This window comes from Telmatherina bonti, assembly GCF_933228915.1.
Source record: "Telmatherina bonti genome assembly, chromosome: 4".
NCBI classification, from domain to species: domain Eukaryota; kingdom Metazoa; phylum Chordata; class Actinopteri; order Atheriniformes; family Telmatherinidae; genus Telmatherina; species Telmatherina bonti.
Window position 1 is genome coordinate 6,744,698 of NC_136622.1, and position 22,531 is coordinate 6,767,228.

At 48.1% G+C, this 22,531-nt stretch overlaps 1 protein-coding gene across 2 annotated transcripts; it reads right to left on the minus strand.

The window, feature by feature from the left end:
- Positions 1-1,270: 1,270 nt before the first annotated feature.
- Positions 1,271-20,802, minus strand: mthfr (methylenetetrahydrofolate reductase (NAD(P)H)). 2 transcript variants are annotated; one of them, XM_079239601.1, is made up of 12 exons: positions 20,654-20,802; positions 20,275-20,525; positions 12,689-12,927; positions 9,309-9,419; positions 8,926-9,119; positions 7,312-7,562; positions 7,035-7,169; positions 6,762-6,942; positions 6,094-6,276; positions 5,910-6,011; positions 5,717-5,836; positions 1,271-2,253 (listed from the first exon to the last, which is right to left on the minus strand). In XM_079239601.1, exons 2-12 carry the CDS (start codon positions 20,517-20,519, stop codon positions 2,032-2,034), a joined length of 1,983 nt encoding a protein of 660 aa, XP_079095727.1. In that variant the 5' UTR covers positions 20,520-20,525; positions 20,654-20,802; the 3' UTR covers positions 1,271-2,031. The 2 variants fall into 2 exon arrangements, with proteins under 2 accessions (XP_079095727.1, XP_079095728.1); XM_079239602.1 differs by lacking the exon at positions 20,654-20,802 and having other exon boundaries at positions 20,275-20,601.
- Positions 20,803-22,531: the final 1,729 nt, after the last annotated feature.

A 22,531-nucleotide genomic window follows, 5' to 3' on the forward strand; every position in this document is an offset into this window, starting at 1 on the left:
CACGCTCTGTGGCGTGGCCTGACTTTCAGCGCCCACAGTAACCGTGTCAACAACTACATGAAGCAGTTAAAACACCTTTTCAGGTTTATTATCGCTTTACGACACTTTCCCTTTAAAAAAAGACCTAAATTACTGTTAATATGCTGTTATTTATGTTATCTATGCACCTCTGCAGCAGGACCAGACGGAAGTTGCCACTAGCCGACCCCCCCCCCCCCCCCCCCCCCCCCTCCAGGTTTACTGTCAGATATTAATGTCTGTTAATGAAGAGTGTGGATGAAAACTTTTAAAAAGTAAAAAATCCTGTCATATACTGTAGACTTTAGTGAACAGCTGCAGCTGTTCAAGTATTTCAAATGACACTTTGGGTCTTTAATGTTTCCCTGCTCCAACACACCTGATTACGATTCAGTAGCTCCAACAACCAATCAAATTCTTCTCAGTGACTCGTTAATTTGAATCAGGTGTGCTGAGACAGAAAACCAGTAAAACCAGCAGGACCAGGCTTAGACCTGCCTCTGGTTTAAGCCTGCTGACACGCTGCATGAGAAGACAACACTGTTCTAGTTCTGGAGACCATGAGAACAAAATAAGTCCTTGCAGCTTGTTCTCAACAAATCCGCAGGTAAAACTTAGAGGTGAACTTGGGACTAGAGGATCCAGGTTCAAGTCCTGAGAACAGCAAAGAGAGTAAACCAGTATGGGCCTTTGAGCAAGAACCAAAGCCACATTAATGGGTCAGTTTCAGATGAGAGAGAGAAACAAAACCAAACAGGAAACATAAACTCACAACAAAGACAATCCAGTAACTTACAGATGTTTCAGCCAGTGTATCTTCAGTCTGGATGAGTAACCATAGCAACGCTCAGAGGGATTTCTGAAGTGACACTGTGTGGATTATTCATATAAATGTGCGTTATCCTCTGCTTTGGTGTTGTGTTTGGAATCTGACATGTTTTATTAATGAGATGTCCATAAGCTCCATGTGAGCCATGGTTTAGACCACTGGTTCCCAGCAACCCCTCCCCTAAAGGGGTCCACAAGACTTGGACTATTCAGAGCTTTTGGTATTGTCCATACAGGGGCAGGTTGAGGTGCATCCGACTAGATTCATCATTTAAGGTGAAAATTTCACAAAAGAAAGTTTAAAAATTAATATAATTTTAGCATTGGGCGGAACAGGGGTCCAAATGTCAGAACTGCTGGCTTATACTGCGGCAGGAAGTGAGTCAGTGTCAAGAAAGCAGACATCCAAACTTTATTTGGGGTGAATCCGAGTGTCTTTAATGGATGACAGCATGTACCAAACCATGAATGGTGTAGTTAAATAAAAACCTTGGTTCAGCAAAGTCACAGTTTCAATGTGTTCAGATACACGACCAGGTTTGTTTGTACTGGTTAGACACACAAACACTGGGAAAGGCTTTAAATGGTTTATTGAGCTCAAACTTTCCCATTACAGTTATCAGCACAGTTTTATGTCTAGTGAATCTGAAAAGCTTTAGCTTATAGTCATGTAGAAAAAACAAAATGTTCAAGCACCTTTACAACAAACCAAGGCAGCAGCTGATTCAGGTCTGACACATGCAAACACGTCCAATCTGCATCAACAGTAAACTACATCATCACACGCGCGCGTGCGCACACACACACACACACACAGTTAAAAACTTATGTTTAATTTATTCTGACTTCTCCTCAAAATTCATTTAATTTAAAGCACATTATGAAAGTAAAAAGTTATTCATGAGGTTTTTCTGTTTGCCGTTTCTGTTGTTAATAAAATGTGCAATTTATCAAACCTGCATAGGATGAAGTTCCTCATCTCATTCCTGTGACAGTACAGTTTGTTTCCCATTATGCTTCCTATTCACTCAAAATATCCACAACAACTAAAAACAAGGATTAAAAATACTGTTTCATACTAAAGCTCTGTAAAAAAAAAAAAAAGGCACCTGTTACAATAATGTGAAATAAAAAAAACCGGTTCTTTCTTCTTTCCTTTGTAGAAGTAGATGAAGTGAAATGAGTTTATTCAGAGGCCGTCACATCGCTGAGCGGCTCTGGAGGAGCATCCAGCAGCTCAAACATGTCGTCGATGACCTGCCACAGACAGTTCTCCAGAGGAAAGTCGTTATCCACCAGGTTCACCAGGAAGTAGTTGTCGTGGATGTATTTGATGATCATTCGAGAAGGCGACTCGTCTTCGTAGAGCTTCGCCCACTGTTCGATCCACAAGGCGAAGGCCTCGTCCTGAGGACACAAGGAGAGGCTCGGTGAGGGGAACCTGCTTGCCAGGAACTGGACCTGCTGCTAATCTAAAAGTTCACCACTTTAAATGTGGACAAACGTGTTTTAGTGCATGTGTACGAGCTAAATATGTAAATAATTTAAAATAAAAATTAAATTTTAAATAAATGTTTATAAGTCTGCTGTTGACTGGGTCATGGGTGTGTCACTTTGGGTGTGTATTCTGGTGCAAATGCTCACCTGGGTGCATCAATATAATAATAACAACAACAACAATAACAATAATAATATTAATAATGATAAAATTAACTAGAAACAGCTATTATTGAAATAATAGCAAATGTGAATGCCTATTTATTGAACTATTGATAATTGAAATGAAATTGCATAAGTATAAGAAATTGAAAAAAAAGTACAACAGATATTTACTTGCACCATATTGGGATTGAACCCATGAACATCTGTATTGAAGCACACTGACTTATTGCCTACACCACTAGTACTCTCTGTTGCACCTTGGAAAAAGTGTTCAAATTTTTTTACAATTGGGAGGGGAACACGTTTTTTCCACTTCCAGCTGGGTGTAATTAGCAGGATTGGAAAACATGTGCAAGGTTGAACTAAACTCCAGCGAAGATGTGAAAGACTTTGTTCAATGTGAAAAACTTTGACAAATCTTAAACACATTAAACAAAGTGTTGAAATGTTGCAGGGAGCATTGTTGGAACAAATCCTTCACATTTAACTGACATTTGCAATTAAATTCCTTTGCTCCTTGTGCGCAAATGAGACCAACAGTTCACATGAAGCAGCCTGCAGAACGGCGCGCCATCACACAAGCAACAGCCGACATATGACAATGGAGCTATATGTTAAATGCTGCATTTGAACCCGTGCCTTGTACGTGTACCCGAGTACAGGTGCACAAAATGGACCAATTGCTGAGCTGACTTCCGTTTTGTCCAATCACTGGAGAGGATTTTAACATTTGGCAAAAATGTGAAGAACTTGAAAAATTTACATGTTAGAATGACCAAAAGTCATAGCACATATCTCTTGAATGAGCTGAACAGTTTGATATTTCAATGGTTGAAGTGAGGCAAACGGTGTCGGAGTAACATGACAAACATTTTGCAGGAAAGACAATGGGGGAGGGGAACTTGATGAACCAGACACTGCAAACTGGTGCAGAACTCTGAAACCATGTTGAAGCAGTTTTCAGCTCATTATGCAAAAACCGACCAATCACTGTGCTGAATTTTTGCAAGGTCCAAGCCACATTTGGTTGGAAGGACTTTCACCCAATCACAAGGATGAATTAGTTTTTTTACAAAATGCTAAATATCTCAAAAACTATAAAGTTTTGAGATGACAAAAGTCGTAGCACACATCTCCCGACTGTCAAATCTGCAGGATTTGAGATGTGAATGGTTGAAGTGACCTGAACGGCACAGGAGGAGTAGCGCGGCAAAGTTTGGTGGAATAATCATAAAAATGGCCGAACAGGATATCAATAATGTGAATGCCCGTGGGGGCATTCACATTATTGATAAGCCCTGCGACCCGACCCCTGATAAGCGGCACAGAATAAATGGATGGATGGACGGACAGACAAATAGATGGATGGATGGATGGACAGACAGATGAACGGACGGATGGATGAATGGATAGATGGATGGATGGACAGACAAAAATGGATGGATGGATGGACAGACAAAAATGGATGGATGGATGGACAGACAAAAATGGATGGATGGATGGATGGATGGACAGACAGACGGATGGATGGATGGATGGATGGATGGATGGACAGACAGACGGATGGATGGATGGATGGACGGACAGACGGATGGATGGATGGATGGACAGACAAAAATGGATGGATGGAAGGACAGACAAACGGATGGATGGATGGATGGACAGACAGACGGATGGATGGATGGACAGACAGACGGATGGACGGATGAATGGACGGACAGACGGATGAATGGACGGACAGACGGACGGACAAACGGATGGATAGATGGATGGACAGACAAACGGATGGATGGATGGATGGACAGACAAAAATGGATGGATGGATGGACAGACAAAAATGGATGGATGGATGGACAGACAAACGGATGGATGGATGGATGGATGGACAGACAGACGGATGGATGGATGGACAGACAGACGGATGGACGGACAGACGGATGGATGGATGGACAGACAAACGGATGGATGGATGGACAGACAGACGGATGAATGGACGGACAGACGGATGAATGGACGGACAGACGGATGGATGGACGGACAAACGGATGGATGGATGGATGGACAGACAAAAATGGATGGATGGATGGACAGACAAAAATGGATGGATGGATGGACAGACAGACGGATGGATGGATAGACAGATAAACGGATGGATAGATGGATGGACGGACGGACAAACGGATGGATGGATGGATGGACAGACAAACGGATGGATGGATGGACGGACGGACAAACGGATGGATGGATGGATGGACAGACAAACGGATGGATGGATGGACGGACGGACAGACGGATGGATGGACAGACAGACGGATGGACGGACGGACAGACGGATGGATGGACAGACAGACGGATGGATGGACGGACGGACAAACGGATGGATGGATGGACAGACAAACGGATGGATGGATGGATGGATGGACAGACAAACGGATGGATGGATGGATGGACAGACAAACGGATGGATGGATGGACAGACAGACGAATGGATTGATGGATAGACGAACGGATGGATGGATGGATGGACAGACAGACGGATGGACGGACAGACGGATGGACAGACAAACGGATGGATGGACGGACAGACGGATGGACGGACAGACAGACGGATGGATGGACGGACGGACAAACGGATGGACAGACAAACGGATGGATGGACGGACAGACGGATGGATGGACAAACGGATGGATGGATGGACAGACAGACGAATGGATTGATGGACAGACAAACGGATGGATGGATGGACAGACAAACGGACGGATGGATGGACAGACAAACGGATGGATGGATGGACAGACAGACGAATGGATTGATGGATAGACGAACAGATGGATCTTTCAAAGATCACATACAAATGAAGTAAAGATCCATTAGAAGAGATGGATTAATATGTGATGTACTGGTGACCAGTCCAGGTGTAGCTGCCTCTCGCCCTGTGATTGCTGGGATCGACTCCAGTTTCCCCACTACCCTTATCTATCTATGAAAATGGATGAATGATATTGATCAATGAGGACACTGTGCTTCAGGGCGGGGCTGAACTAGCACTGACATGAACCACATCTATCAACGGTCAATAAGCATAAAAGAGATAAAATTTTACCCCAAAATAACTTTTCTAAAACATTTAATTTTCCTTGTGAAGTCGGACTTTCCTGTTCTGGAGAAGTATGTCTGCTATTCCTGCAGACCAGACGGACACCTTACCTTCCAGTACATGAAGCTGACTGGATCCACTACAGTTGGCTGAACAATCTCCCTGCCTGGGAAGATGCCCCACGTCACGGCGTTGGGCTGCATCTCGTGGGCGTTGGTCAGGTTACGTCCCTGCACACAAATGTTCACGCTGATGCTGTGCTCATACACGCCCACGCCAGCGCGGACCGCTGCTCAGACTTACATGTACGTTAACAATGTGGTAGTTCACGCGGGGCTCGTATTTCTTCATCACTTTAAGGAGAGCCGTCACATTTTCACTGGAAGTGAAGAACTCCAGGTAGGCCTGTTGGGTGACAAACATGCGGACTGTAGCTAGGCAACAGCAGCTTCCTCCATGTTAACAAACAAACCCGCAGAGCTCCCACCTTCTGGAAGACGTAGCCCCCCGGGGGACCCCAGCCGACCACCGGGTCTGTGGAGGGTTTGCCGTTGATGTTGGGCTGAGAGTTGATGGTAAGGACTCCTCGCCTGTTCACCTTCTCCAGCTCGTCCTTCATCAGGTTGGTCTCCGGGGCCAGAGGCTCGTCGTTCCACGGCAAACACATCACCTAGCAAACAAGGAGACGCAGCTCTGACGCCAGAACCAGGACCCTCTGGCCGATCAGGACCTTCCCCATCCCTCGTCAGGAGGACGGACAGGAGGAGGGACAGGAGGACGGACAGGAGGAGGGACAGGAGGACAGACAGGAGGAGGGACAGGAGGAGGGACAGGAGGACAGACAGGAGGACAGACAGGAGGACGGACAGGAGGACGGACAGGAGGACAGACAGGAGGACAGACAGGAGGAGGGACAGGAGGACAGACAGGAGGACAGACAGGAGGACAGACAGGAGGACAGACAGGAGGAGGGACAGGAGGACAGACAGGAGGACAGACAGGAGGAGGCACAGGAGGACAGACAGGAGGAGGCACAGGAGGACAGACAGGAGGACAGACAGGAGGACAGACAGGAGGACAGACAGGAGGAGGGACAGGAGGAGGGACAGGAGGAGGGACATGCAGTTGGCTTTAGGGAACGTCGTCAGACAACACCTTGTGTCCGCTTCGGTTCGGCTGCGCGGTGATGTAGCAGGTGAAAACCTCATAAACACTTTGCTCGTTCAGCAGTTCCTCGCCCCACATCTGCAGAAGAGCATCTTTGGACGATTTGCTCTTCAGGTAGAACAGGTAGTAGTCGTTTAGCTCGCCGAAAGCTGGAGAAGAAGAGTTTCCCCTGAAGGGAACAAGAAAGCGTCACGTTTTCCTCCGAAGTAAAACTCAGAAAACACTTCTTCATGATGGAAATGGAGTCAGTGCAGGATCTACCATCTGCCGTTGGGGAACTCGTCCCAGTCCTGGGTTCTGTAGATGTAGCTCTTGGGTCTGGAGGCCCAGAAGATGGGCCGAACGTCCTCCACCTTCCGTTTAGGATTTGCACTCGTGGCCCAGGGGAGGGGCCGCCTGGGACAGGAAACAAGCTCTGAGACCCCGACGCATTTCCACCCTAAGAGCCTGGGACGACTGGTCAAACTGGTCCTTTTTTTCCTCTTTTCATTCAGACGAGAAACAAACAAAGAAACAGCCGACTGGAAAATAATCTGACCTGGGGTCCTCGATCCAGAGTCCCAGCTGCCGCAGAACCTCCATGGTGGCGACCTCTCGATTCAGAGTGTAGAAATGCAGACCGGGAACTTTCCCGCTGTCCAGCAGCATGCGGCACATCTCCACCGCCTGATGGATGCCATAGTTACGGATCGCAGCGTCGTTGTCTTTGATGGGTTCAATGACTTTGGTGATCTCCTCGGGTATCTCCAGCTTAGACAGCTTGACCAGCTGCCGCAACGACTGGTAACCCTGGAAACAAAGCAGCAGTGGAATCATTCATGTCTCTCAGGGGACGATTAGAGTTCAGGACGAAGAGCCACGATCCTCAGGCAGCTTGTTCACACTGGAAGTGGTCCAGCAAAGACCACAGCATTTTAATGACTAGTTTCCCAACAATGTGAAAAAATAGAATATAAAAATACTTTTAAAAATGTAGGAATAGATTTAATTTTTCTTTATTTTAATTCCATCTTAAAATTAAATAAATTAAATCCTCTCACCCAGGAACTGCTGGGATACGCTCCAGCTCCTCCCTTAGTCGGATTAAGCAGTTTGGATAAAATAAAATAAAATATTATAAATAAAATAAATAAAATTTAAAAAAATAAAAAGTAAAATAAAATTTAAATTAAATGAAAAAAAAAAAAAAAAATGAATGCTGCTGTTTGGATATTATTTTTTCTGAAGTAATAAATAATTAATTATTAATAAATAATAAAGAAAAAACCTGTGTGTTTCCATGTCTGTGCAGAAAAAGCCAAAAGTTCAGGTGATTAACTATGAAGGAGGTGAACTTTAGAACTGAACGGAGCTGTGGCTCAGTAACTTATTGTGATGGTTAATAAAACACGTGCACAACTGTTAATGCACATCGGCTTCACCTGCATGTTTCAATACTTTTAATGGTTTAAAGTCTAAAAAATGTTTTATTTTATGTTTACCGCTTCATCTTTTCTATTATTTGCTGTTTAGAAGGTGCAAACTAATAACCAACACTGTAAACACACATCTGAATATGAACACCCCCCCCTCAACACTCTGTTGACCTTTACTCTGAATTCTATGAAAAGTCCCATAAAATGTCGTCGAGTAAAGACAAACAGCAGATTCCTGGAAAGGACTGACATGATTTCACAGCTCCTCTGACCTGATTCCACTTTGCTGGAGGAAAATAAATGTTTCCAGGAAGAAAAACTGACTTCATCACAAGTCGGATGACTGAAGTTTTAGAAGTAATAAATAAAAATGTAATAAATCACAATGCAGCGTACAGCAATGACAGCATGAATAAGTTAATATTTCCCTGATATTTCTGCCTCAGACTGGTTCATGAACAGATTTTTATCATTTTGCTGAAATCAGCAACAGACAAAGAGGTTTGGTGGTAAGAGACGTTGCAGAAACGTTGCATGTTAAGCTTCAGGAAGACGACTAAATCCTGCAGCCACGGCGAGGAACGTGCTTTCATTTACTGCTTCCGTCCCGTTTATCTGTTCAGCTTGTAACCAGACTGCAGGACGAAGCACGGCGAGGTTATTCGGTGCGCCCGACTTCTTGGTTTCATAACGATGATGAATGATATCTGAGGTTCTTGGAAAAGGCGGCGTGAAACCTGAATGGGGAAGATTCCAGGCAGGATGGGACATGCGATGCCGACCGCACGGCAGTCATCCAGGAACTTCAGGAAGGTGTCGGCCCGGAAAAACAGCTGAGTGATGACAAAGTCCGCTCCAGCGTCCACCTTCTCCTTCAGGCGCCGGACGTCGTCCTCGTAGCTCTCTGCCTCAGGATGACCCGTTGGGTAGCCTGGACACACACACGCACACACACACACACACACACACACACACACACACACACACACACACACACACACACACACACACACACACACACACACAGTTTTAGGACACAAGCAGAGTTTAGCATTGTTTAGAAGTGATGGGGTGTGTGGGGTGTGGGGGGTGTGGGGGAGGGGGGGGGGGGGGAACATACCAGCAACACAGATGTCAAAGTATTCATCGAACTCTGATCGGATATGTTTAACCAGGTCGACGGCATAGTTGAAGCCTCCCTCCTCCTCCTCCCAGTCGGCTCCCACTGGGTCTGGTTCAGAAGAAACAAGTCATGTTTAAAGAGAACATGCTGACATGGAGGACGAGGCGGGTCGGTCCTGAGCCCGAGCGTTCACAGGGAGGACATGCAAACCCGGACACAAGCCGACGCCAGATGGAGGAACACCCAACCAGCATGCTGGAGAGGCTGCAGGGAGCAGCAGCAGACCAGCATGTCTGCTGGGATTGTACCACAGTGCAGAAACACTGGAAGGATTACAGATTCTGGTTATAACCAGTATTTACAGTATTATATGTGGAACCTGTCAGGTGGAAACGTTCAATATGAGGAAAGATTCCTGATAAAACTACTGCAGCGAGGAACTGGTGCAGAGAAGATCCTCCTACTGGATTAACCCAGTAAACAAGAGTATGATCAGGACTCGCGTACAAACAGAGACTAAAGCAAACTGAATATAAGAGAAACGGACGACTTTCCGGTCTCACAGCTGGAGATTGACCCAAAATCGCTGCACAACTCAGAACGATTTCTAACAAGCGCACACGTGTGACTAATAAACACTGAGTGATAAAAAAAAAACCAAAAAGCAATGTGTGATAAATAAGCCTTACTAACTCCTCGTAATCCTCTTATGAGAAAACAAAGGTTTTCCTGAGAAAACGAGATAAAATATATCCGTTATCAGGAGAAAATACATCTTGGTATCTAGAGATAACAAGAAGATTTGCTCGTTATCAGGAGATTCCAGTAAAAAACGAGGAATTATAAGTATGGACCGCGCCGTATATTCTGTGTATTACAGTCAGGAAATGATGAAACCAGTCACACAAACTGCCACACGGGGGCAGCACTCACGACAAGCACCATCACCGGTTCACCGGTTCTTCTCTGCCTCGCTGGTTTTTGTGCCGACACACACAGAGCTCGCTGTCTTTTCAGGAGAAAGTTCTGGTTGGAAAAACAAGGACGATCGCTGCCAGAAGCAGGCGCTGCAGGTGAAGCTTTTGTAGTCATGACGACGACGCCCTGACGGCGACGCCCTGACGCTTTGTCCCGTTTAAATACATCCACGGTTGTTGAAGCCTCCCTTTCTAAGGCGGCTCAGATCTGCACAGAAGTTTGAGTTTTCCAGGTTTTTCACCACGGCTTCCTCCGGCGTCTGCTCAGGTTCTACATCAGCCTCCAGAACCGGACCGTCTTCAGAAAACAGTCCAGGTGTGTTGCAAGATCCCGGGTTCACCACTCAGAGTCCTCCCAGCTTCTCCAAGCAGCAGACTCAGAGATGCCAGCAGGACCATACTAGACCGGCCCACGCCCTGTTTATTTTATAACATAACATAACATAATATAATATAAGAGAATATAACATAACAATATAATATAATATAATATAATATAATATAATATAATATAATATAAGAATATAACATAACGTAATATAATAAAACACATCTGTGTTATTTGCTTTCTGTTTTTTTCTTTTCCTTCCTTCTTTCTTTATTTATTGATTGATAAATTTACTCACACACATACTAAGGAACAAGGTGTGTAAGAATACACATTTCCATATTTGCTTCCCACATGGCAGAGTGAACAGTCTTGCACATGCTGCTTGCAGACGTGGCCAGCGACAGATTCATGAGGACACAATGAAGATCCTCTTCCGTGGTCAACATTTCCGGTTTGGGGGAACTTCAGCTTCCCAGTGAAGTATGTAAATGCAGATCTGATCCTCGAGGGCAACAATCTTGGAGAGGGTCTTGGCTGCAGACGGGCGAAGGAGGCGGGGCTGGATGTCCAACCCCGCCCACTCAACATTTTGTTTGGATTAACCCTAACCACGCCCATTTTACATCCAACTCCGCCCAATATCCAGGCCCGCCCCATTTTCAAGGCTGCAGCTGGGGGTTATTGCAATCTTGCAGGTTTTCGATTGTTTCCCTGCTCCAACACACCTGAATCAAACAACAGTCAGAACTGCAGAACTTCAGGCTGCGGATCTATTTAATGTAAACCAGATCTGCTGGAACAGGGAAACACTGAAACCCAGCAGGACAGCGGGGCTCGAGCACTGACTTTGGACACCTCTGATGGAAACGAACACCCTATAGCTCCGCCCCACATAGCCCAGCCCCGTATAGCCCCGCCCCCATAGCGCCGCCCACTTATGTGGATGGCAGAGCACTCCCATTAAAACTGGTTCTGATGGACTGGGATTGAACCACGAAATCAACACTTTTTTTCCTCCCCCTATAGTGTTTAATAACAGTAATAGTAATAATAATAATAATAATGGATTAAATTGATATAGCGCTTTTTAAGGCACCCATAGCATTTAAATAGTTTATTTCACGCCTTATAATTATATTTTTGAAAAGTAAATGAAACATGAAAAGTTAGTTTTCATTTTGAATTCAGACTTTTTGTGAAAATGTCTCATTAAAACAATGTTTTATCAACCAAACACATTTATACTGAAGAATCTTTTAGAGAATTTGCTGATTCCTTGTTTGTGTTTAGTTTTATTTTAAACGTTTCTGTTTACATCAGAGTGAAGCACTTTTATGTTTTGTGTCCTGAAGTCCGTTACATCCTCCACACGAAGCGACAACTTGTTTTTTTTTTTTATTCTCGGTGGCGTCACGTTTCTCCTCGTGGACATGACGTGATTGGCCAGATACCTGAGGTAGGCGTGGTTAACCCAGATTACTTCTGTTGAACGGACAGTTTTTAATAAAAACGACCAAAGTACGAAGGTTTCTGCAGCTTGTAGCATTTAAACACACAGAACAGCGGCGTGCACAAGCCGTCGTGCTGCGCTCAAAGTTTCTCCTTAAATATGAAACAACTGGGTTCATTGCACATGAAAGCACAGCCCCCCCCCCCCCCCCCCCCCCCCCCCCCCGCCGCCGCGCCCCCCCATCCCTGCGCTGCAGATGGAGCTTCTCGTACAGCATGAAGCTTCTTCGTGGACGACGTAAAAAACTTTACTGTACTGAAAAATAACCGAAATGTAACGAAAACCAACATGTGTGCCCTGCTGTGTGTAACCATAGCAACTCCTAATGCTGCTGTGGGATAAATAAAGTTTACAGAACTGAACCGACTTTGTTTACACGGGTTCGTGGTTCTGTTGCTTCCAGATTTCCCAGCTCTCCATGTGGAGTTCTCCTGTTTTTCCTCACAAGCATGACTTTAGTTAAAAAGACAGAAAATGGATGTGCAGAGAATTTCCCGCCAGCAACCAGCAAAGCGTTTCATCGCCACAACCTGCCGACATGGAGAGAAGCTCGGCTCACCTCCTCTCAGAGCCATGATGTTCTTCAGGCCCAGGTGCTTGGCTTTGGCCAGGTAGCCTGTGATCTTCTCCGGGGTCTGGTTGCAGCAGGTCAGGTGGAGGATGCTCTCCAGGCCACAGTAGTTCACCGCCGTGCTCGCGATCATCATGGACGAGGTCTCTTTGTCCGAACCCGGGTCCCCCGCTGGGTGCCAGGTGATGTCGATAAACAGGGGCCCCCCAGAGCCCATCCGGTCGAATCTGTTAAAGCAGACATAAAATATGTTTCATTACTAAAAACTAAACAGAAATAAAAGAAAAATCTCCACAAATGTTGGAGAAAATAAATGAAAAGTTTAGGAAGAAAGTTCCTCAAAGAAAGATGGAATTTTTTTTATATTTCTGCCTCTTCAGGGAGAAAATCAGGCTATTCAGACAACATGGAGGGATTTCAATATCAGGACAAAGAAGCAGGTCTAAGCTGGACCTCTGATCCATCAGACGGACCTGGGTTACTAATGGAAACCTTTAAGTTCTGGTGTTACGGTTCCTGAACGAAACAAGGCTCAAAATAAAGAAGCAGAAGATATGAGACCACCACCAGGAAGCCATGTTGGACAGGAGGAAGAAGAGACCCAGCCAGAGGCAACAGACGCTGAGAGCAGACCACCACCAGGAAGCCATGTTGGACAGGAAGAAGAGGAGACCCAGCCAGAGGCAACAGACACTGAGAGCAGACCACCACCAGGAAGCCATGTTGGACAGGAAGAAGAGGAGACCCAGCCAGAGGCAACAGACGCTGAGAGCAGACCACCACCAGGAAGCCATGTTGGACAGGAGGAAGAGGAGACCCAGCCAGAGGCAACAGACGCTGAGAGCAGACCACCACCAGGAAGCCATGTTGGACAGGAGGAAGAGGAGACCCAGCCAGAGGCAACAGACGCTGAGAGCAGACCACCACCAGGAAGCCATGTTGGACAGGAAGAAGAGGAGACCCAGCCAGAGGCAACAGACGCTGAGAGCAGACCACCACCAGGAAGCCATGTTGGACAGGAAGAAGAGGAGACCCAGCCAGAGGCAACAGACGCTGAGAGCAGACCACCACCAGGAAGCCATGTTGGACAGGAGGAAGAGGAGACCCAGCCAGAGGCAACAGACGCTGAGAGCAGACCACCACCAGGAAGCCATGTTGGACAGGAGGAAGAGGAGACCCAGCCAGAGGCAACAGACGCTGAGAGCAGACCACCACCAGGAAGCCATGTTGGACAGGAAGAAGAGGAGACCCAGCCAGAGGCAACAGACACTGAGAGCAGACCACCACCAGGAAGCCATGTTGGACAGGAAGAAGAGGAGACCCAGCCAGAGGCAACAGACGCTGAGAGCAGACCACCACCAGGAAGCCATGTTGGACAGGAAGAAGAGGAGACCCAGCCAGAGGCAACAGACACTGAGAGCAGACCACCACCAGGAAGCCATGTTGGACAGGAGGAAGAGGAGACCCAGCCAGAGGCAACAGACACTGAGAGCAGACCACCACCAGGAAGCCATGTTGGACAGGAAGAAGAGGAGACCCAGCCAGAGGCAACAGACGCTGAGAGCAGACCACCACCAGGAAGCCATGTTGGACAGGAAGAAGAGGAGACCCAGCCAGAGGCAACAGACACTGAGAGCAGACCACCACCAGGAAGCCATGTTGGACAGGAAGAAGAGGAGACCCAGCCAGAGGCAACAGACGCTGAGAGCAGACCACCACCAGGAAGCCATGTTGGACAGGAAGAAGAGGAGACCCAGCCAGAGGCAACAGACACTGAGAGCAGACCACCACCAGGAAGCCATGTTGGACAGGAAGAAGAGGAGACCCAGCCAGAGGCAACAGACACTGAGAGCAGACCACCACCAGGAAGCCATGTTGGACAGGAAGAAGAGGAGACCCAGCCAGAGGCAACAGACGCTGAGAGCAGACCACCACCAGGAAGCCATGTTGGACAGGAGGAAGAGGAGACCCAGCCAGAGGCAACAGACGCTGAGAGCAGACCACCACCAGGAAGCCATGTTGGACAGGAGGAAGAGGAGACCCAGCCAGAGGCAACAGACGCTGAGAGCAGACCACCACCAGGAAGCCATGTTGGACAGGAGGAAGAGGAGACCCAGCCAGAGGCAACAGACGCTGAGAGCAGACCACCACCAGGAAGCCATGTTGGACAGGAGGAAGAGGAGACCCAGCCAGAGGCAACAGACGCTGAGAGCAGACCACCACCAGGAAGCCATGTTGGACAGGAGGAAGAGGAGACCCAGCCAGAGGCAACAGACGCTGAGAGCAGACCACCACCAGGAAGCCATGTTGGACAGGAGGAAGAGGAGACCCAGCCAGAGGCAACAGACGCTGAGAGCAGACCACCACCAGGAAGCCATGTTGGACAGGAGGAAGAGGAGACCCAGCCAGAGGCAACAGACGCTGAGAGCAGACCACCACCAGGAAGCCATGTTGGACAGGAGGAAGAGGAGACCCAGCCAGAGGCAACAGACGCTGAGAGCAGACCACCACCAGGAAGCCATGTTGGACAGGAGGAAGAGGAGACCCAGCCAGAGGCACAGACGCTGAGAGCAGACCACCACCAGGAAGCCATGTTGGACAGGAGGAAGAGGAGACCCAGCCAGAGGCAACAGACACTGAGAGCAGACCACCACCAGGAAGCCATGTTGGACAGGAAGAAGAGGAGACCCAGCCAGAGGCAACAGACGCTGAGAGCAGACCACCACCAGGAAGCCATGTTGGACAGGAGGAAGAGGAGACCCAGCCAGAGGCAACAGACGCTGAGAGCAGACCACCACCAGGAAGCCATGTTGGACAGGAGGAAGAGGAGACCCAGCCAGAGGCAACAGACGCTGAGAGCAGACCACCACCAGGAAGCCATGTTGGACAGGAAGAAGAGGAGACCCAGCCAGAGGCACAGACGCTGAGAGCAGACCACCACCAGGAAGCCATGTTGGACAGGAGGAAGAGGAGACCCAGCCAGAGGCAACAGACGCTGAGAGCAGACCACCACCAGGAAGCCATGTTGGACAGGAGGAAGAGGAGACCCAGCCAGAGGCAACAGACACTGAGAGCAGACCACCACCAGGAAGCCATGTTGGACAGGAGGAAGAGGAGACCCAGCCAGAGGCAACAGACACTGAGAGCAGACCACCACCAGGAAGCCATGTTGGACAGGAGGAAGAGGAGACCCAGCCAGAGGCAACAGACGCTGAGAGCAGACCACCACCAGGAAGCCATGTTGGACAGGAGGAAGAGGAGACCCAGCCAGAGGCAACAGACACTGAGAGCAGACCACCACCAGGAAGCCATGTTGGACAGGAAGAAGAGGAGACCCAGCCAGAGGCAACAGACACTGAGAGCAGACCACCACCAGGAAGCCATGTTGGACAGGAGGAAGAGGAGACCCAGCCAGAGGCAACAGACGCTGAGAGCAGACCACCACCAGGAAGCCATGTTGGACAGGAAGAAGAGGAGACCCAGCCAGAGGCAACAGACGCTGAGAGCAGACCACCACCAGGAAGCCATGTTGGACAGGAAGAAGAGGAGACCCAGCCAGAGGCAACAGACACTGAGAGCAGACCACCTCCAGGAAGCCATGTTGGACAGGAAGAAGAGGAGACCCAGCCAGAGGCAACAGACGCTGAGAGCAGACCACCACCAGGAAGCCATGTTGGACAGGAGGAAGAGGAGACCCAGCCAGAGGCAACAGACGCTGAGAGCAGACCACCACCAGGAAGCCATGTTGGACAGGAAGAAGAGGAGACCCAGCCAGAGGCAACAGACGCTGAGAGCAGACCACCACCAGGAAGCCATGTTGGACAGGAAGAAGAGGAGACCCAGCCAGAGGCAACAGACACTGAGAGCAGACCACCTCCAGGAAGCCATGTTGGACAGGAAGAAGAGGAGACCCAGCCAGAGGCAACAGACGCTGAGAGCAGACCACCACCAGGAAGCCATGTTGGACAGGAGGAAGAGGAGACCCAGCCAGAGGCAACAGACGCTGAGAGCAGACCACCACCAGGAAGCCATGTTGGACAGGAGGAAGAGGAGACCCAGCCAGAGGCAACAGACACTGAGAGCAGACCACCACCAGGAAGCCATGTTGGACAGGAAGAAGAGGAGACCCAGCCAGAGGCAACAGACACTGAGAGCAGACCACCACCAGGAAGCCATGTTGGACAGGAAGAAGAGGAGACCCAGCCAGAGGCAACAGACACTGAGAGCAGACCACCACCAGGAAGCCATGTTGGACAGGAAGAAGAGGAGACCCAGCCAGAGGCAACAGACACTGAGAGCAGACCACCACCAGGAAGCCATGTTGGACAGGAGGAAGAGGAGACCCAGCCAGAGGCAACAGACGCTGAGAGCAGACCACCACCAGGAAGCCATGTTGGACAGGAGGAAGAGGAGACCCAGCCAGAGGCAACAGACACTGAGAGCAGACCACCACCAGGAAGCCATGTTGGACAGGAAGAAGAGGAGACCCAGCCAGAGGCAACAGACACTGAGAGCAGACCACCACCAGGAAGCCATGTTGGACAGGAAGAAGAGGAGACCCAGCCAGAGGCAACAGACACTGAGAGCAGACCACCACCAGGAAGCCATGTTGGACAGGAAGAAGAGGAGACCCAGCCAGAGGCAACAGACGCTGAGAGCAGACCACCACCAGGAAGCCATGTTGGACAGGAAGAAGAGGAGACCCAGCCAGAGGCAACAGACGCTGAGAGCAGACCACCACCAGGAAGCCATGTTGGACAGGAAGAAGAGGAGACCCAGCCAGAGGCAACAGACGCTGAGAGCAGACCACAAAAACACGACGTAACAGCCGCAGGATCCGGACTGAGGCCCCAAAACTAGCCTAAGAAACCAAAACCAGGACCACCGGTGAGCCCCGACTCAGATCTAATGGTAGCAAAGCGAGTTGCAGCACCGCAGTGCCCACTCTGTCCCCGCTGGACTTTACAACCCCGCAGGAAGCTCCTCCAGCCAATCCCTGAAGCTCAGCTCAGCTCTGAATATTCCAGCTGACAGGCGGCGTAACCGTTCACTTCCGGCTTGAACGTCGGCACAGATGTCGCCGTGTGTGTCCTCCTTCATGCAGAAACAACACACACCTGGAAAACCTGCATTATTCCGGACGGCATCCGAATCTGAAACACATTTTTGCAATGTTGTCCCAACGATGAGCCTCCAGGACATGAAAACATTCATGAATGCAAACATGGAGGTTCTGAGCCGAGCTGCAGATCTTTGTGTCGGATAAACGTGGCAGAAATGGTGCGTTAAAATATTTAACATCACTTTTTATTAGTGTTTCCTGTGAAAAACTGTTCCAAGCTTCAGTCTGAGAGCTGAAACTTGTGAAGTCACTTTAACGGTGAGCAGGGGAGTCACTGATCATGGCTGCGGTTACACGCGGCGGCACGCGGCCGTCGTCCGCCTCAGGACCACGGGAAAACACGGAAACTGCTGCTGCAGATGTAAATCAGCTGGCTGGAAGTTGGCGTGGGAAAGCATTTCTGCAAACAGCCTGCATGTGATGAAGGCTAAACGAAGTGACACCTGATCTCCACATGGGAAGCGAGAACGGCGGAGGATGAAGCTGCTCATGAACAGAACGCCGTATGGAGGAAAACATCTGGCCACTTCACCGCACTGGTGCAGGGCTCGCTTTCCAGTTTATGGAATATCTTCCACTGGCCGAGCTTTGTGCTTTAGAGGCTCATCATTGTGTTCATACTGATGTTTGTACGTGGTTTAAATTAAATTACATCATAGATAATCATGCTGAGTCTTTGAATGTCGAAGTTTTGATACGATTAAGATTCAGCACTTTGTTTTCAGAACCCGGTATCCTCAGATCGGTTTGTTTTACAGAGTTAAAATGTGCACAATGTCATATTAGTCAACATGACATTATCATTACCTACACGTCACTTTTCTGAGTGATGAAGACAAATGTGCTTCTCTGCCGTGTCTGACCACTTCAGTGCCAAATGTTTTGCTTCTATCCAGAAGTAAAGAATTCTTACGTAACCCGGCGTTTATCTGGGTAGAAAAAAACGAAGCTGCGCCGCTTCTGGAACATTTCCCAGGCAAACATCCAGCTTGTTTGTTGGCTTTTTTAAATACACACCAGTCTCTCGTATCAGTAATTTAGTCAGCAAAGACTGATCTCTTCCCGTGGGCCTTCTCCAGCACAGCCTGCAGGTGCAGCTCCCACGTTCAGGCTGGGTCTGGTGGAGGCAGACGTCAGGCCGCCTCACCAGAAACAGATGCAGCTTCTTCTTTCATCCTCGAGCCCCGCAGCGTTTTGGGGGGGGGGGGTTGGACAACTGCAGACGTCAAAGTTTATTCGGCTCTCGTCTGGTTTTCCTCAGAGGTGTGTGATCCAGGTGCCGTAAGGTAAAGGTCCGGTCCAGCAGCCACTAAACCAGCTGAGTGTACGCAGCTCGGCTCCCCTGCAGGTAGACCAGCCTGTCGGTGGACACACCTGTCCTGAATGCACGTGTACGTCCACACACACACACACACACACACACACACGGCAGGACTTTGACTTTATACACCTCTGGTCTTCATCGTTTCCATCAGACTTTGTGGGGAAGACACGAGCTAATTCCACATTTTCTCATCGATTTCAGCTTCATTGTCTGCGATTCTTCCACGTCCTTCTTTGTCGCTGTGGACGTGGACAAGTCACAAGTCCAAACCCGCTCATGAAACCGAGTGTCAGTGTGGATCAGAACCAACAGCAGGCTGAAACCCACACCTCTGCTCCGAACTGGCTTCTTAAAATCACGACGTGATGCTTCTCTCAGCGCGGGAGCGACTGGAAACCTCGTTTCCTTATTAACTGTGTTTCCATCTATAACTGTACAACCTGCTCGTCTGATCATATCTAACATGAACAGATGAAGAAGAATAAGTAGGGTGGATGTCTTGCTTTGGGCCGGTAAGTCATTGTTTATATGAATGCCCTACAGAGCTTGATGAAGACACTTTCAGTGTCATGAACCCCAATAAGACCAGACTCAGAGGGACCCTGACCGACTCACACCTGGTCAGTGAGCCAGGTGCAAGCCAGCATGGAGAGACTGGTGATGTCTAAAGATCAACTTCATGTTTTCCACTATGTCTTGTTCCACACACAGTTTCTGGTTGTTGGCACGTTGCACTTGGTAGCAGTTTAGTGGCTGTAAATATTGTTTCTTGCTCCTCTAACTTTATTGTTTTATTGTTATTATTATTATTGTTTTATTCTAGCTTTATGGTTCTATTGCTATATTGATGTTTTATGTTCTATTCTACAGACATTTAGCAGAGGCTTTTATCCAAAGCGACTTCCATACGAGTGTGTGGAACATTTTATTTGCCCAGATAGGAAAAACTGTATTTTGGTATTAAACAATAATTAAACTAACTTTTTAAAAAAAACATTTTCTTGCGTTTCATTCTTAAAGCTGCAGTGTTTAGATCATTTTCAGTTTGGCCCATGGAGGGAATAAGTTTGGGCACCCCTGCTCTACACGTCTCGTCTAGATGTTCCCACTGAGTTTGGTTCCACGTGCCTTGATATGAGGTTGACAGCTCCGCTGGCTGTGCGTGGAGGGAAGAACTCCAGAGAAAACCACTGGTCTCCGGACTCCATCCTCCTCCGCATCTTGTCCCGCAGCCGGTCCGCGCGGTCTGCATCCAGCACCGGCGTGGAGGAGCGCGAGCTGTCCTTGGAGCTCTCCCCGCTGTTGCTGGCCCCGCTGGAGTCGCTCCTGCAGGACTGCCAGCTCCCATCCACGCGCTGCACCTGGTTCACCATCACGCTCTGTGGGAAAACACGCAAATCCCGCACATATCAGAGACAGCAGCTGCGCACGGAGCCCACTGGAGACGAAGCACTCATTTCCACACGAGAAAGCACTGATAGTGGTCCCAACCCAAACTGAGTCCTACCTGCTCCGAGGCTTCGCAGCAAAGTTCCGCCTCGCGGGGTTTAACAGTCAGTCACGCGGATCGCTGCTGGTGTGCACAGAGAAACACGCAACAACGGGAGCGTCGTGGGTGACATGCGTGGGAGGACAAAGGCAGCTGCGGGACCTGCGTTCAGCCTGCGGGTGTCGTGTCGAGCTGCGTTCCTCTGCAGATCAGCTCCCCCTGTAGCCACGCCCCCTTGACGTCTCCATGGAAGCGCGCTCCCGCGGAAAACTCATTCTGGATGAACTGTGCTCGTACCGGTACGGCAAGCGTGAAGGCGATTTTTACCGCCTACGGTGTTTAAGGTGTAAAAAGATCACTTTGTCATGCCTTTTACAGCTTTGATGAAATAAAAGTTGGACTTTAACAGGAAACAATAAATTGTGGATTAAATCAGTATTTAGTTTGAGTGAATTATCTCACAATATTCCCTTGTGATATGTGTACGCAGGAATTCAGATTTTTCTCTGTTACTATTGGATGAGCATCTCCCGATGACCAGAAATTTCAGGTTAGTGTAATTGTTGTCTTTAAGCTCATCATCAGCTTTGCTCAGCGCGCCACTGAGGTTCGCCTCAGTTGTCAGCTCATGGATTTTAACCCAAACTCATCTGGTACCACTGTACCACCTAATGTCCAGGTCCAGCATTACCAGACAAAACCCAGTTATCCCAGTACAAACCAGATTTTCCCCATGCACAACAAAAGCAAAGAACAATCGATGTACTGGTGAGTCGTTCGAGATCGTTCCTCATGAAATCGTGCTTCATTGTTGAGAAACTACATTTCTTGTGACGACAGAGGGACCGTTGTCTGACAGGAAAATTTCCAGCCATCAGGATGTGTCCCGTCTGTTTTAATAGGGAAAAACAGTATCAGAATCTCTGCATGCACATATTATTAGGGAGGGAATGATGGGTCAAGAGAAAAATAAAGAAAACTCATTCAAACTGTAACAAATATTTTAATCTGTAATTCATGTTTTTATGTTTAACTTAAAACTTTTATTTAAATTAAAATATGATTAATTACAATGCTTTGACATGTTTTTCTATTCTATTCTATTCTACAGTCATTTAGCAGACGCTTTTATCCAAAGCGACTTACATATATACCCAGACAGGCACATCAGAGGGCAACTTGGGGTTCGGTGTTTTGCCCAATGTTTTATCCAACATTTTCACACACAGTCTGTGTAAAAAGTGAAAAGTCTTCAACCACTTGACAGGTTGTATTTATTTTGAGTTGTGAGAAATTTTAAATCTAACAAAGTCCATTTTTGGGTCTTTTAAAGTACAAATCCATACACTGCATAGGAAAAAATAACATTTTTGCTCCTTGACGCTTTCCGTAGTGATTCCGAGGTACGAGCACAGTACATCCAGAACGAGACTTTAGCGAGAACGCGCACGTGAAGGGGGCGTGGCTACAGGGGAACTCATCTCGATGGAGGAACACAACTCGATGCAAGAAATGGCAGCTGCAAAGACCCGTTTCAGGCCTGGACACACACACACGCGCGCGCGACCCTCCCAGTCCGAGGGCTCCCAGTTTAACCCTAACGAGGCTTGTTTCCAGGCGGTGGACTTAAATCCCAGACATCAGAAGATAAAGGGCGACTATAACGTGGAACTCCGGTGCTGCATTCATTCCCCCTCGGAAATGGGGAATTTACATAAATTTGCTTAACCTGCTCAGAAATTCCGGGATTATTTTGCAGTTTTACTTTCCAAATCCAACTCATGTCATCAAATGAGGTTTTGGAGTTTATATTGGTGTCGAACAGGAAGAGTGGGTAGTTTGTGTTGGTGCGTGTGTGATTATGGAAGAGTGCGTCTTGTGTGTTTAGGCCTAAAT

Excerpts from the sequence above, each read along its gene's own strand:
- mthfr (XM_079239601.1), bottom strand. The coding sequence starts at position 20,519 with ATGGTGAACCAGGTGCAGCGCGTGGATGGGAGCTGGCAGTCCTGCAGG. Across the intron at positions 5,837-5,909 it reads ACCACATTGTTAACGTACAT|GGACGTAACCTGACCAACGC; the intron begins GTAAGTCTGAGC and ends ATTTGTGTGCAG. Across the intron at positions 2,254-5,716 it reads TCAGCTTCATGTACTGGAAG|GACGAGGCCTTCGCCTTGTG; the intron begins GTAAGGTGTCCG and ends TTGTGTCCTCAG.